The sequence below is a fragment of the Pistacia vera genome, unplaced genomic scaffold (genome assembly GCF_008641045.1).
Source record: "Pistacia vera cultivar Batoury unplaced genomic scaffold, PisVer_v2 Contig348, whole genome shotgun sequence".
Lineage (NCBI taxonomy): Eukaryota > Viridiplantae > Streptophyta > Magnoliopsida > Sapindales > Anacardiaceae > Pistacia > Pistacia vera.
The window spans coordinates 253,230-270,444 of NW_022196166.1; the positions used below are offsets into that span (position 1 = coordinate 253,230).

Here is a 17,215-nt window from a genome sequence, read left to right on the forward strand (position 1 = left end):
AATGGCTGTCGTACATCGATATGACCATTTTCAGTTAGATATCTGGCCGTCAAAATGGCCATACGACGCACCGAGGCAATTTCCTGCCTTTCGTGCGCCATTAGGTTGTTGGCTGCCAGCGGCCTATTGTGGTTGTTGGCTGCCAGCGGCCTATTGTGGTTTTCGGTGCCAGCAGTGATTGGATTGGTGAGAGTGCTTTGTTGATTTTCCAATATTTTATTATAAAGTTGTTTTTGCTAAGTTTTTAAATGCAGAGAGGGTTATAATAATCCAAATAATACTCAATATTAAAAAATAATATAATAATAATATTTAATTTGAGGACAATTCAGTAATTTAAATAACATATCTACCAATTTATTCCTCACAACCAAACATATTAATATAACATACCTATCAATTAACCGAACACATTTTCTTAAAAATTCTCAGTAATCTTCAAGGTAATCTAACTTTCTAGTAATCTAATATTTCCTGAATCAAAAGCCCCCTTAAAGTTTACCTTGGTTAACTTGAATTCAATTTTTGCAGTAGTTTTGTTCGGTATAGGAGAGTGTAAAAATATCTGAATTCAAGTAGAACGGGAAATACTCTAATGCTTTGGTAATCTGTAAATTGTTAGGTAAACAGTTAAGCATGATTGGTATAATGATTTTTAGGTAAAAGACGGAAAATTCAATTAAATGTGTTGGATGTTTAAAGCCCAAACAGACTGCCTTGCCCCATGGCGATGGGATTCAAGCAACATGCTTGTCGCATGTCTTGCGTGGAGGGGGCCACATCGACATTGGAAGTCTTAAAGAATAAAGAGACGAGTAGAATGGAGACACCAAGCCACTACTAAAGTCGTATCAAAATTCAAAATCACTTTTCCTTTATAATATTCAATTCAACACTCTCCAATTGTATGATGTAAAAATTGGTCCCAGCAAACATAAAGCTTTTGTTTCATACTCCGTAGATATAAACTCCATGGTTATCTTGTCCACATGGATGATTCTTTTTTGGACAGTATTACATTTATAATCTAATCTCATAAATATTCTTTCATAATTTTGATGTGATAATTTATAATTAATCAGTTAATAATAAATTCTATCTGCCTAATAATGAATACTATCTATCTAATTGTGAACTGATCAATTACGAATTATCACATCGAGATTATGAGAAAAAATTTATAAAATTAGGTTGTGTGTTAATTTTTATTGATTTTTTTTAACCAATTACATGTTACCTACTCATCTCTCTTTCCTACGTTAAAAGATAAATAAGAACCCAAATACGTATAATCAAATTTTTTAGAAGTATTAATTAATACTTTGCGGTAACGGTATACAGCAGAATCACCAATTAAAATTCCGATAATGAATTAATGAACTTTTTTTGGGTTCATTTATATATGATCAGTCGGCGTGGTTCAAAGTAACTGGACATTCTTTAATTGTACTCTCAAAAGTGAACCAACGCCCACGGTCTTCTCCTCCGTGAAACCTCAGAAACTAAAGAAATAAAAAGAGCTTCCTGTGAGTTAAATTCTGCTAAATGAAGACGAGTTTTAAGGAAACTAGAGATGGATTTACAGAGATTTACAGGAGAGAGATGGGCTTGTCTCGGCCCAGAGACGTAACTCGCCGGCTTTCTTCTTCAGAGGTTCTAAAATTCTTCCTCTTTCTTTATTAATTAATTTTGATCACTCAAGCCATGATAGACAGTACTAAAATAATCAGTCTCTATCAATTTTTTTTTTTTTTTTTTTTTTTCTGGTTTGGATTGCAAGAAGTGAATGTTCAAGTGTGTTATGTTGGATCAGTTTATACGGATTATTGGTTTGATTTGGATTAAAAAATGGATTATTAATTGAACACTGGAATAAAAGTAGAATCAATTCGTAACAGTGTAAATTGCTTTTTTGTCACTACAAACGAGATTTTGGACTTTGTGTTGTAAGCTTAATTGAATAATTTTCAGTTACTTCTTACAAAGTTTTAGTGGAAGATTCATGTGATATTATGATAGGCTTTGTAATATTCAGTTTGGGCATGTTTTGAGATTTTACACGCATCAAACAGGACCATAAACCATCAAGATTGAGATCTGGTGTTAGAGATCGTTGGGTTGAGACTGATTTTAGTTTGGTTTTTGTTTTAGGGGCTGGTGAAGCAAATTGATCTTCATGGGAAGTTAAATGGTCATGAGGGTTGTGTGAATGCAGTAGAATTCAACTCTACTGGGGACCTTCTTGTGTCAGGTTCTGATGACAAACATGTTATATTTTGGACTTGGAAAACTGGAAGCAAATTGTTCTCATATCCTTCTGGACACTTCGATAACATATTTCAGACACGAATTATGCCTTTCACTGATGATTGTAAAATAGTAACTTCTTCTGCTGATGGCCAGGTGAATACATACATATATACTTTCATCACCTTTTGCTATGATCTTGCTTTCTTGTGGATGTATATTATATATATGCATAGGTGAGTATCTGCTGATTCTCTGATCTCATCTTGGCATTTGGTTTATTCTTACTTGTACTGTTTTCTTTAAACTTTTTTGGTTTATTTATGTAAATTGTTCTACAGCTTGTGTTGGATGTGCTTTAACAGCTTCTGACTCTCTGTTTATAAACTCTCACTCTTTGGTAGCGAATATTTCTTGAAATGTGAAACCCACAGTAAAATCAAGCATCTAACATATAGTTCTTCATGCGGAACCTTGAAATTGAGCTTTCTGTAATAATTTCAATAATAATAAAAATTTTCAGAATTATTAATCTTAGCAATGATTTTTTAGATTCTGTCTTGCGATGCATACTCATAGAATTGATGTATGCTTTTAATGATATGAACTTTATGCTTTTCTTGTAGGTGAGGCTTGGACAAGTTTCAGAGGACGGCCAAGTTGATACAAAAAGGTTGGGGAAGCACCAAGGGCGTGTATACAAGCTTGCTGTGGAGCCAGGAAGTCCCTACATATTATATAGCTGTGGTGAAGATGGTTTCATCCAACATGTTGGTCAATTTTGTTTTCTGAGCCTTGTAAAGCCTCTCTTTCTTTTATATAGTTTCAGAGTTACACTTTTCTTTTCATTTTGCAGTTTGATCTGCGAAGTAATAGTGGTACAAGGCTTTTTTATTGCTCCTCATTCACAGAAAACAGCAAGCAGCCTCCAAATAGCATAAGGTTGAATGCTATGGTAATTGACCCGAGAAATCCTGTTTACTTTGCTGTAGGAGGTTCTGATGAATATGCTCGTGTTTATGACATAAGAAAATGTAAATGGGATGCATCATGTAGTTCAGATATACCTGTGAACACATTTTGCCCCTCTCGTCTGATTGGGAGTAATAATATTCATATCACTGGATTGGCTTACTCAAGCACAAGTGAACTGCTTGTCTCCTACAATGATGAGCTCATTTATAAGTTTGAGAAGAATATGGGATTGGGTTCCTCACCATTGTCCATACCTCGTGAAGACTTACAGAAGGTTGAAGATCCACCTGTTTACACAGGCCATAGAAATTCACAGACTGTTAAAGGAGTGAGTTTTTTTGGCCCCAATGATGAATATGTCTTAAGTGGGTCTGACTGTGGCCATATATTTGTTTGGAAGAAGAAGGGAGGTAAATTGGTACGGTTAATGTTAGGTGACCGGAATATAGTAAATCAACTTGAGCCCCATCCTCATTTGCCAATGTTTGCAACTTGTGGAATAGAAAGAAGTGTAAAGCTCTGGGCTCCCATGGCGAGTAATGTTCCTCCATTGCCTGACAATGTAGAAAAGGTACTATCTATAAAGATATTAGACACAAACATGCTACTGAATCTTATTTTCATTTATTTTATGTTTTCTAAATTTTATATGTTGGTGAGCAGATTATGGAGTCTAATAGGCAGGAAAGAGAGGACCATTCACGGATAAATCTTACTCCTGATGTTATCATGCATGTTTTGAGGCTGCAGAGGCGGCAAACTTTGGCATACATTGAAAGGAGATACAACAGAGCTGATGTTGAGAGTGATGATGAAGATGAAGGGGAGGCTTATGTTTTGGGATTTTCAGATAGTGATGCCTCTTCTGAAGGGGGTGGTAACTCAAGAGAGTGCAACATTAGCTAGTGTTTATAGTTTATTAAGTAAACCCAATTTTGGTTTTGTGTTTACTTGTATTAAATTTCCATGTACTAAAATAAAGACGGTTTACATTCTGCCTGGAGTCGCATTTTCACATTTGAAAACTGGTTCTGAAAACATTTTGATCAAATGTACACTTTACAAATTTTTATTTATATTTCTCCCCATTTGACATCTCATTAATAGTGGATGTATTTAATATGAGATAAACAAATAAAGAGATAAATGTTATATTAAATATGTTTTTTTATATAAAGTGAAGTGGCAAAAAATGAATGAAAGAGTGAAATTTTACTCTTCCATTCATTTTTTACCACCTCACTTTATATGAAAATCTTTGTAAGTGTAGTATTACTCAAATAATTAATATGTTTGGTTAAGAGGAATAACATAGTTTTGGGATAAGTTTTTTATTGAATTGTCTTTCTTTTTTAATATTATTATATTATATTATTAATAACATTATTAATTAGGGGTAAAATTAAAACAAAATTAAGATTACAAAATAATCATAGAATATCTAAGAAATGAGTGGTGTTTAGATTATCCCTATATAATCTACTGTAATTACTATTAATATTAAAAAATTACCGAAATATTTTATTACTTGACAGTTGACAGTCAAACAGTAAATTATGGTAATGTGATATTATTAAAGGAATTATAGGATTACTCTAACCAAACACATCTTAAAAGATGACATTATTAGAGTAATGAGAGATTACCCTAACTAGACGCACCATAAAAGGTGATATAGGATTACAGTAATACTATATAGGGGTGGAAAAAAAACCCTGGACATCGAATCGGACCGAAAATTCAGTTTTTTTCGGTTTCGGTTCGATTATTAAAAAAACCGAATATCCAGTTCGGTTTCGGTTTTTGGCAAAATTAATTCCGGTTACCCGGAACCAGTTTTTTGAACTAAATTTTTAAAAAAAATTATGCATTTTAGGTTTTTTATTTTGCAATCCCTAACAGTCTAACACCCTAACTGGCTAACTTAAAATCTTAAACTCACTACTCAGTATACTCACTGCTTCACTATTCACGATACTCACTACTCATACCTCACTCACCTCAATAACTCTCAGAGTCTCAGTGACTCTGTCTCTGTCTCTGTCTCTGTCTCTCACTCTCTTTCGGACTCTCACTGTCTCTCAGTTCTCTGTTCTCACGCAGTCACGCCTTAGCTAGTAGCCACACAAATTTCTCACGTTGCTCACGCCACCGATCTTTGCTCACCGATCTTTTGCTCAACAATCGGCAGTCACTAGTCGCAGTCACCATTCTTCTTCCTTCACCAAGTCGCTGGCTCACTATTGTCGTCGTCTGGGTTCCCTAGGTCCCTCACGCGTGCCTACTAGTGAACTTAGCTGCAGTTGACGTCGTCGCTCCAGTCTCCATGTCGTTGTTTGTTTCTGGTGCATGACCTCATCTCTTTGCTTTGTATTTCTTGGTGCGAACGAAAGGCCAACAACCAACCAACCATCCTTCTCATGCCTAAATTAAAATTATATTTACTACTATTTCTCTTTTTCTTTTTCCTTCATCAATTAATCAATCAAAAACATTTTGTATGCGTTTGGTTTAATATTTTTATCCCTATTCTGGATCCTATTTTTCAAATGCGTTTGGTACAATATTCTCAAAATATTACCCTATTTTTTTTAATTACATTTTAACCCATAAGGTTATAATTTCACTAAATACCCCCTAAAAAAAAGTTTAAAAATTAACAAAAACACCCCCACACCAACTTGTCAGATTCGGCAACCACCGTCGGTGATAGCCGGAATCTGTACAACGGCCAAACTTCCGACCAGAAATGGCGGAAGTTCACCGCTGTGGCCTTTTCCGCCAGATCCACCACGATCTGGCCGGAAAAGCCAGATCTGGCCGCAGCGCACGCAAAGAAATGGCCGTCGTTGACGGTCAACGACGGCCAATATGGCCATCGTTGACCGAAAACGACGGCCACCTCTTGGCCGTCGCTGACGGACAAAGATGCCGTCGTTTGGCCTTTTCCGGCCGTCGACGGCCAAACAAACCGTAGATCTGGCCTTTTCCGGCCAGACCACCATGGATCTAGCCGGAAAAGGCCATAATGACGTGTTACGGCACAGATCCGACAAGTCTGTGCCGTAACGAAATTTTCCGCCAGATTCCGGCGGTGGTGGCCGAATCGACACTGCAGATGGTGGGGTGTTTTTTGTCATTTTACATGTTAGGGTCTTTATTTAAATTAGTAAACCTAAGGGCTTTTTTATAATTTTTAAATTTACCTCGTAATACTCCCATATCCAATAACCTAATACTATCCCTAAAATCCTATCCAAACTAAACCAAACGCACCCAACTTATTATTCTAATAAGTATTTCGCTTTTTCTTAATTAACAGTTGGTTTATATGTTTTCATTTTATTCATGTGTTTGATTTATAATTTTAGGGTGGAAACTAAGTTGGCAGTAGGGGACTATTTTTTGGTTTGCATATGTTTGATTTGTAAATGTCTTTGTGTAATTTATAATTTAAAATCAGAGCGTTTTTGTTTTTGCAATCTTTGATTTGTAATTTTAAATTATTAATATTGGATGTACATTAAAATATATGAATTCAAATTATTTAATTACAATAAATATAACTTTAATTCAAGTTAAAAAAAACCTAAAAAAAATGGGTCAAAGTGGATGATCTGACCAAATTGGGTCGAAAAATACAGCCCATCATAAATCATAATTAACCGGTTTAAAATCAGTTAACCGAACCGAAAATTAGGTTTGGTTTATAACCGAAACCGAATCTAATTAACCGGTTTAAAACCAGTTAACCGAACCGAAATTAGGTTTGGTTATAACCGAAACCGGACCGGTTTCGGTTCATTTTTTTTTAAACCAAAATCGATTCGGTTTTTTCCACTCTTAATACTTACTCACAAACTTTTTTCACACTCACTTTGCTCACAAATGCGACATATTAACTCGTATTGATTAATTCTATAGGTTCCGTCTGATCAAATGCGATGACCAATTGCAAATTACCACTCAGTGTTGAAAGAGAAAATTGTGATAAATGTTTATCAACTATTTTTATTCATAAGCAATCTCACATTAATTAATAATAACCAAAGAATGGAGGAAACCGTGCGGGTTTAATTAAAAAACTTTGATTGAATAATTAATAAGCGTTAAACGTGTGAGAGAGATGATGATTTGTTATCGTATTAGATATATTTTATTATTAATTAATTATAATTATATGATGGCGAACGACTTGTACATACCAAATTTACTGTAATGACAAGTTGGTACCTAAAAGGTTTTGAAACGACAATAGGTACCTTCCGTCATTCTGTTAGTGATTTTTGTTTATTAATAGTAAAAGACTAAAATGCCCTTCAAAGTTCAATTTTTGTTTTTTATAAATTTAAAAATTTCTAAAAAACCCCTAGGTTTGCTAATTTAATTAACACCCCCATATATAAAATGTTTGTTAAATGACAAAACAACCCCACCACCCAATGCCAGATCCCGCCACCATCGTCGGAATCTGGCCGAAAACGTATTACGACACAGATCCGTCGGATCTGGTCGAACGTGCGATCTTTCTTTTCCGGTCAGATCCGCCACGGATCTTGCCAGAAAAGGCAAGATCTGGCCTCGAAGCAGCAGCCAGATCTGGCCTTCGACGCCGCAGATGGAGTTTTGCGGCGTCGACGGCCAGATCTAGCCGTAGATCTGGCCTTTTCCGGCCAGATCAGCCCACGGATCTGGCGACAAAGGCCGATCGACGCGTTACGACACAGATCCGACGGGTCTGTGTCGTAACGCAACTTTTCGGCCAGATTCCGGCGGTGGTGGCCGAATCTGCACTTGCCGGTGGGGGTGTTTTTGTTATTTTATAAAACTTTTATTATTGGGGTATTTAGTGAAATTTGTAAACTTGGGGTTTTTTGAAATTTTTAAATTTATAAAAACTAAAATTCAAACTTTACGGGCATTTTAGTCTTTTCACTATTAATAAACAGTAATAAACAGAAATCACTAACAGAACATGACGGAAAGTACCTATTTGTCATTTCAAAACCTTTTGGGTACTAACTTGTCGTTCTCCCTTAATATGATTTATCTAAATGAAGACGGGGCCCGAATATATGGAGTTGACAACCCGGCTCATACCCAAACTTAAAGTTCGGGGTCAAAAGCATTTATTTCAATGGAAATTCAAATTTGTGCGGTAAATCTTCCGAAATACTATGGACGTTATTGTAAATTAAAAAAGTAGCCGTCACGTGATCATTGTCTTCCGTTCGCTAGTCTCTTTAACACATCCCGCCTGCCCAACAATTTGAAATTTGCTTTCACACCCAAACTGAATAACCGATAAACATATCAGAGAAATGGAGCCGGATGACATGTCGTTTCTAGAGATCTCCGGCGAAGATGATTCGCTGTTGCCGCTGCAACAGAGCCCTGATGACGACGTAAAAAGTTTCAAAAAGACCTATTTCACTTGTTCGCCTATGCTGATCCCTAGATCTAACCGTTCCATTCATCCTCCTCCGCCTCTTGTCTCTCCAATTGGTTAGGGTTTCCACTTAGTATCTCGTTGTGTTTATTTCAATCTATTTCGCTTCTTGGATGCGGATTATTCGATTAATTTCGCTTAATTATGTTCACATTGTGCTGTGATTTATACAATTTTCCTTTTCTAGTTTTCTTTTTCTAAATTTTCTTTTATATTAGCGATTCTATTATTTTGCTCAAAAAATTTGTAATTTTTCTAAACAATCTTCCTGGATGATTTTGAATTCGTCATATTCTAGCGAATTAATTAGTTTTCAGCTTTATTACGAGCTATACGAAGGAATTTTGAGCTAATAATGGTGTGTTTCTCTACTGAATGCTAATTAGTTTAATTCATTAAATTTATATGAGAATGTCAACTAAATTACGTTATGATATTGCAGCGGGAGTGACGGGCAAGGAGAACGAAGAAGATCTAAATTTGTCAACACGCAGAGATAGTGTTAATGAAGAGAATACAAGTATGAACAAACCAGAAGTGCCAAAACTCAGTATGGAGCCGCAACAGATGAAGAGGAAGAAGAAGGGTGGAGGGTACAATTTGCGCAAAAGCTTAGCATGGAACCGAGCTTTCTTTACTGAAGAAGGTGGTCTAATAAGTGGTTTTGGATTTCATAATGTTTTATTCCCGCGATAGAAGTTGAAGATGGGAGGTAAAAACAATTATTGGATTATACTTACTAGTTGTTTTTTTTTTTTTTTTTTTATTTATTGGTCAGGTGTTTTGGATCCTTCAGAGTTGTCTTTAATTAGTGGCAACATCGGTAAGTCTAGCGGGGAGATGTTGTCAGTTATCGATGAAGATAGGAGAGAATCGTTGGTGGGTGAATCAGAAGATTTGACAGCTCTTGAAGAAAATTTGTTTAAGGAGCCGCCAGCAAGTACTATAAAGGAGGATAGGAAGAGTGCTGGTTCATCATTGCCAAAGAAGGTTGCATCGGCTGGAGTTAATCGTAATGTAGCATCTCCTTCAGTGGTTAGTGTTCTTATACTTGCTTGGGCTGCCGATGTTTTGCTTTTCTTTTTGACATTCTCTTGTCAGTTGAAAGTTGGGTCAAATGAAACTAATTCTAGTCGTGTTGAACATGTCCTCCTCAGGCCAAGCGAAAGGTGCTTTCAGCTCAAGATGTTAACAGAAGTGGATCTAAACGCAGTGGTTGTCCACGACCTGTTGCTTCATCTACATATCCTTTTGATAAAATTATACAATACAGTGGGAGAGTTTTGTGGTTACTAGAAGTTTACGTGGGCAGTTGGCCCTTGTTCTTTATCTATTAAATTGGAGAATATTGGCCTTAACTTCTTTGAACTGTGAAAAGACCTGCGAATGTGAGTACAACGAAAGCAGCAACTAAAGAATTAAGTGTGTCAAAGATACCAGTTCGAAAACCGGATCCCTCTGCGCATCCTGCAACTGTTATAAGCACTATTCCGGGTGTGAGCAACTTAAAAAGGAATCAGAATGTTCAACCAGGTAACTGAAGCATAAATCTTCTAATTTCGGGAGGGGTTTAAATTCTTATGCTAGCGGATATATTGGTTGAATTAAATTTCTCATTTGCACATCATAATGAACTTATGGCACCTGAAAAAGGAATAATTTCTTTAATATTATCATAATACTTATATAAATTTACAGTACAAATGTTATATACAATAGACACTAAGAAGAAACTTACTCACAGGAGCTCTTACATGAATACAACCTTGTATCAAAATTATTTACCACTTGGACACCTCACATCACTGTCTTATGCAAGCATTCAGCTTACTTTTAAATTTTATGACATTTCTTTCCCCTATGTTTCCCACTAACTTTTATTATTGCTTTTTCCTCGTACACAAACACTGGTTTGCTTGCATGATACAAGACCCGAGGCTTGTCTTATATAGGCTTTTAAGTCGGTTACAACCATTATTTTAATATTTTTATTCAAGACAACAATCAAATATGTATATCATGATTACTAGTTGTGTGAGATTTTTCTTTGTGCTTGTGGCTGAGATTGATTTGTGGGTGGCTTCTAGACTTCTTAAATGTCGACAGAGTAATCACATGACTGAGCTTTAATCATTGGATAGATCTATGACTCTGATGTTAGGGAACTTTTGATATATCAAGAGCTACCCATAGTATAGATTTCTTTTTCCTTGTTTAAAATTTCTTAATTGTGAGAGAGATATACCACAAGCCTTGGGTATTGTATTGACCAAACAAGAAAGTATAAGAACAAAGTGAGTAGTATAAGTTAGTGGAAGATATAGATGAGAGAAATGTCGTAGAAATTTCTTAGTGTGTTGAGTGTTTTGCACAAGTGAATGACGTGAGATATAAAGTGGTCAACAATTTTCATAAAGTGTTGATATATCAAGTGCTCTCTAGCATTACAGTCATAGATCTATCTTATGATTAAATTTTGGTCATGTGATTGCTCCACCGATATTTCTTGAAGTTACTCGCAAATCAATCTCAACCAGAAATATAAAGAAAATTTTCAAAGAACTTGTAATTATGAATTAGGTCTTGTATTGAGAGTAAAAAGTGAGAGAGTAAATAAAAGTTAATGAGAGATATAGGTAAGAGAAATATCATAAAAATTCAAAATGTATTTAGTGCTAACATAAGTGAGTGACGTGAGGTATAAAGTGGTCAAGAATATTCATTTAACTGTTATAGTACTCATATAAACACTCAAAGCGTGAGTGTGTTTCTTCTTCGTGTCTGTTGTATATTAAGGATTATAAATTTAACACCTTACTTCAAATTGTTTAACATTATGATTTGTCAATTGTCATATCTTTATCTGATGTTTTATGTGTTGTACAATACATTACTCTTTTCTGTAAAGTATAATTCAACGTTTACAACAGATGAAAATCATATATTCGCAATTGTTGCTTTGTTCTTTCTCAAACAGCAGTCAGTGTTCAAAGAAACATTGGACCAAAGAGTTCCTCAAAAAATTCTACAAGTGCTCGAAGCAATGCAAGATCTGGCTCGCAACCCAGCAGATCGGTAGTCGTGAAATCTTCTGTGCAACAAGTTAGAAGAAATGTGGTGAGAACTTGAAACATTTAGAAATGTTAAGCTTTTCTAAACCTATATTGTACGATGCTCTATGGCTGAACATGGTTATTATTATAAAATACTCCATTTAACCATGGAACGCTTGCATTATTTGTTTTGATTTATTTTCATTCCTACAGGCCAGCTCAGCATTGGAAATCCATTCGTCAACCAATTCACAACATTCTCTTATCACCAAAGCTAATGATGCCTCAAAGATCAACCCAGGTCCAGCTCTTCCAGCTTCTGGGCACTCATCAAACAACGATGATGGGAATTCCAACAAAATTGCAACTTCTTTTCCACCAAAGGCTCCCCGTAGTGGTGCAAACATGCAACATTTGCAACTGCAAACTGCAAAACCATCAGGTTTGCGGATGCCGTCGCCGTCATTGGGATTCTTTAATCAGGTAGACTCAAACAGATATTTTCAGCGATTTATAGAGCTGTGTGGCAAAGATTCTGATTGATATTTTTTGTTCTTTGATTCATGATAACTTGCAGTCAAAAACTTCCTCTGCACATAGTTTATTACAGAGAAGTAATAAAGCTTGCAATGTTCCCAAGTCCAACATTCCTAATTTGAGGAAATTTGATGCCTCTAATGTTATTCATGAGAGTCCTGTTCCTGTACCTGCGAAGATACCTGACATTGTTTCTGGCATGACAACAAGTGCAAATCTGAGAGTCTCAAGCTCAGTTACAGGATCCTCTTGTCCATCTAATCTTAATTCTGGTTCACTTGAAAAGACAAAATCCAACTTGCATGGAAATGCTACTCGAAAGGTGGAACTGAATGTCCCATCTAACTCTAACAGTTTCGACATTGTAAATAGCGAGCAAAGTTTACATATTTGCAATGATATTGATCAATCTCTGAAAACTGTGGATCGAAGAACAAATGAGAAGATTTCTCACGCAGTGGATAATGAACTACAGTGTAGTGATAATAGATTGCTCTTACTAAGTGCACCATCTGGCCAATTCATGAAAGATGAAGCTAAAGAGAGAGTTTCCAATATTTGCCCAATGAATATAGAATTGACTGGGTCTAAATTGGAGAATGATTATATTACGCCCCAACTTCAACTGGCAGTGCAAGTTCAAGGTGTTTTTGAGACAAAGGATATGATTGACAACAAATGTGAAGAGGGCAAAATGTGCAGTGCGTCAATTAAGGATCACAGTGCCTCTTCACAGTCACAATCTGGAGATGCCAATGGTACTGTTTTAGAGCCACAATCTGGAGAAGCCAATGTTTATAGTATTAAGGGCACTTCAAAACAGCATGATGATTTGTTAAGTTGTGCGCATGGTGTTAATGAAGAAATGATGAAGCAAGATGAGGAGACAATGCCTTCTACCCTGCAGGTTGATCAGATTAAAAGTGAGACACAAAGTCCATCAATAAATAATAACAGTTTTTCCAGGGAGAGTAGATCTTCAGAGTTTCAGAAGTGCACAAGGACAAAGGTTGCAAATTCCAGTCCAGAAGGAAAAGAATGCGTTGCTGGAGTTGATAATTTCTGTACCAAATCAGAAGCGCAGACAGCTGATGTCAGTCAATCAGTTGGAATGGGAAAAGCTGTTTTGGGCTCTTCAGCCTTGGATAATATGGTTGTTGATGTGAATGAAACTGTAATTGATGCTAATGGAAGTGAATTGAAAAGTTCTGGTGCTGTTTATTCAAAACAACTGACACAGCATGATAGTGGCTTTGATATGGCTGTAGAGCACCCACATGATGATACAAAGTCAGGTTTGATGGATCCAGATTTCAGGTGTGATATCAAACCCCATAATCAAACTACTTCTGGCATGTCACAAATGTTGGATAAATATCAAAAATCAGGTGTGGTAACCAATGGCAACACTAAAGTCCCCAGTGTTGAACATGAACTTGTAGAATACAAACAATGTAATTTATCAATAAAAAATTACCGTTCTGATTCTGAATTACAGCCTGGAGATGATATTTACTATTGCCAGCAAAATACATCAATAGTGCACAACAATCAGTTGAATTACACACATGTTGTCAACACTCTGTCCACTGAGGGGAACCAGATTCAAGAGGCTTATGATGAACTGTTGTTTGAGGAGTGCATGCCTTTTGAAAAGTCCAGAGAATCTAATTCTAGTGAAGTTGTAGATGTTTGTCTGGATGCTCCCAGCTGTTTTGGTAGAGAACCGGAAAGCCCTCATGCTCTATGTCAACATGAATATGTAAAGCAAACAAATGAAGAAGTTGCTGTAGTTGGTGATACATTTAAGCATTCACTTGTGGAAGATGCCCAGATGCTGGTTTTAGATGGGAGTTTATCAGTTGATAGCTGCAACTGTAACTTCACTTCTTCAAAAGTGAAGGGTAAGTCCTCTGTGGATGTTGATGATGTACATTTTTCTGACCCTGTAGCTGCACAAGCTTCCTTAGATGCTCATGGATTGTGTTTGGGTGTCACGCTGATTGTAAATAACTGTTCTTCTGAAGAGCTGCTGGAGAGGAATGTCTGTGGAAGTGTCATGGATGTTGTTTTACACCAATTTGATGCTTGTGTAAATGAAGTAAGTTCTGTTGTATGTATTCAGGCAGCCACAGCAGTTAAGTATGATGGTGTTGATGAGGACCCGAAGGCAGAGTACCCATCTGAGGAGGGTAAAATGTCAGGATCTGTTGAGATTGAACCATCGGTCAAAAATCTTGAGTGTTATACTGATACGAAGTTCAGGCATGATGATGATGAACTTAGTTCTCCTACTTGGTCATTGACATGTGGTGTGTCTTTGAATATGAATGAAGGTCAAAATTCATTAACAGCAAATTCTTGCGATTCTCATACATTTTGTTTGCTGAACAAAGAATCTATGTTTTCGGTTGAAGCAAATCAGTCAGTGTCAGGCATAGAAAATATAGAAGTTGACATATTGAAGAGTGATACTTTTGCAGAGGAAGCTAGTATTTCTCAAAACAATGAGAGTTCTACTGGTGAAATGCAGCTTGAGCTAGATGAGAAGTATGTCACAGATGATGTAACAATGTCATTAACTGGAAGCGTCTTTCAAGATGTAAATGCTGATTCAATGAAGATTGATATTTTGCCAGAAGAAGTTAGTATAGTTCAAAGTGATGGCAGAGCTATTGTTGAAATGCAGCATGAGTCAGAAGTTGCAACGATGTCATTAACTGGGAGTGTCTTACCGGAAGTAAATGTTAATTCAATGACGAGTGATGTTTCACCTAAGGAAGCTGAAACCATCATTTCTCAAAAGAACAGCAGTCCTAATAATGAAATCCACCATGAGTTGGATGATGTCATAAAAGATAAGGATACAACAAAACTTCTGTAAGTATTTAGTTCTAATTTATTTTTTCTGATTTTACTTTCATGTTTTAAACTTATTCCTATTTTCATTTAGAGAACTGTTCTCATACTATCATAAAAATGTTCAGTTGCTTCTGAACCTGGCTTTTGTATGCAGTAATAAATCTGGGAATGATAAGAAGCAAGATAATCTGGTGATAAAACCTCCTCCACATGCTGTTCCATTTTCTGATGAGTGGTTAGCTGCATTTGAAGCTGCTGGAGAGGTACTATCAATTCTCTTTACCTGTCGAACTTAGATTCTGTCTTTGATCTAGAGTTGCAAGGCAGTACAATTACTGGTTCCTCTACTTAGAAATCGTATGCATAACCTCTAGGTCTGGGACACTCATGGCAACTGACTGGAACAAAATTAAAATATCTTAAAGTAGACATATCTTGTTTTGAAGATAAGATGTTTATCATCCTGCCTTGTTTGAATACGTAGTGAAGAGGAAACTGAAACCGCATTATTTTTGGGTTGAAAAATCCTCCAATTTGATAACATAAGATTAGCTGGTGGGTTTGTCCATGTGACAGTTAAAGCCAGGAATTGCTCTTCCAATGGCATTTCATGATGTTCAGTAGCCTCAAAGCTACCTATTCAAATTCTAAGTTTGATAATCATAAATTTTACTTCTTTAAAGATCAAAATCTATGCATTTTACACAAATATTTCTGCAGGAAATTCTAACCATGAAAAGAGGTGCTGTGCAACATTCACCCCCAGACAAGACTCAAAATGAACCTGGTCCATGGTCGCCGGTACGTTACTAGTTTTTCTAGATATTCTCTTTTGTTGTGACATTAAATTTGTTAGTGGTATTTTGATCTGAAATGTAAATAATTTCAGGTGAAGCGAAAGAACAATCAAGGAATTGGTCCATATGACTGTACAAAATTTACCAACAACATCCCTCCATCCAGTTCCTAATTAATCAGACTTGGGTTTGCTAATGCCTAATCATTCTTTTGTCACTAACATCGTGACTGATTTTGAACCACGCCATATTCTGAGCAAATATTATTGCCTGAATTATGGGTTGCTCTGATATTTGTACCAAAGCAAATTTGTTTCTTCTCTATCCACGCAACCATCTACAAAGTGTAATTTTTGTTCTATTGACTTGTATACTCTGAATTCTGTCAGCACATTTTAGACAAGTTTTAATTATTGAAAAATAATCAGAATTAAAAAAAAAAAAAAAATACTCAGTGTTTTAAAACTTGGATTGGCCGGTTGAACAGGAAACTAGGGCTTTCATTGAGTTGGATTACTCGTTTTACTATTCACCAAAAACCCTATAAATTGGGATGATGATCAGCGAACAATTAAAGGTCGGGATATTGGGGCTTTTGAAGAGAAAGTGTTAGTGAGTGTAATGGTGGTGACAAAGTTGATTTCCGGTGAGTGAATCGACCGAAAATAAAAAAAAAGGCGGCGACAATAGCTGGCTTTTGTCGGTGATTGGCGAGGCTAACGGGGGTGGGGTGAGGTGGGTTTTGGTCAAAAGATTGAGGGGAATATTTTCGTGGTGATGAGGAGGGTTGTTGATGTTAGCGTCGGTGAGATCTGGCCTAGAATGTCGATGTTAACGTTGGTGAGATCTGGCCTAGAATGTCGATGTCGACGTCAGTGAGATCTGGTTGAAATCGAATCGATTTTGATCAAATATTGGGTAGATTTTCTAGGGAATGGGCTCAATGGATGATTGAAATTGTATTTGGTATGTTGTCGTTGCCAATCAATTAATGGCCGATTTGTATTTGGAGTGTGTTTGCTAAATTTCAAACTTATATGGACTTCAAACTTTTAGAAGTGTGTTTACTAAATTTTAAAATTTTTGTCACCTAGTTTGACCACCGGTCAACCCGAACCTGATAAGTTTGTTGGTTTCACCTCGGCATTTTATTAAAACATGGTTGGGAATTGTAGAGTAGATCTAGTTTATCAGGAATTGGATGTATGTTGGAAGTGTTTGATTGACAAGTATGGATATAACTCAAAGTCAAATTAAAAAAGAATACATGACGAGAAACATACGCACAAACTTGT

At 36.2% G+C, this 17,215-nt stretch overlaps 2 protein-coding genes across 2 annotated transcripts; both read left to right on the forward strand.

The window, feature by feature from the left end:
- The first annotated feature begins 1,393 nt into the window (after nt 1–1,393).
- Nucleotides 1,394–4,225, forward strand: LOC116139196 (DDB1- and CUL4-associated factor 8-like). The gene is made up of 5 exons (XM_031424859.1): nt 1,394–1,653; nt 2,152–2,403; nt 2,874–3,017; nt 3,104–3,793; nt 3,886–4,225. The coding sequence occupies exons 1-5, from the start codon at nt 1,546–1,548 to the stop codon at nt 4,126–4,128; spliced, it is 1,437 nt and encodes a 478-aa protein (XP_031280719.1). The 5' UTR covers nt 1,394–1,545; the 3' UTR covers nt 4,129–4,225.
- Nucleotides 4,226–8,523: 4,298 nt separating this feature from the next.
- LOC116139184 lies at nt 8,524–16,270 on the forward strand. The gene is made up of 11 exons (XM_031424842.1): nt 8,524–8,727; nt 9,114–9,317; nt 9,450–9,706; nt 9,829–9,914; nt 10,041–10,204; nt 11,649–11,788; nt 11,938–12,207; nt 12,302–15,141; nt 15,278–15,386; nt 15,844–15,924; nt 16,013–16,270. Exons 1-11 carry the CDS (start codon nt 8,544–8,546, stop codon nt 16,091–16,093), a joined length of 4,416 nt encoding a protein of 1,471 aa, XP_031280702.1. The 5' UTR covers nt 8,524–8,543; the 3' UTR covers nt 16,094–16,270.
- Nucleotides 16,271–17,215: the final 945 nt, after the last annotated feature.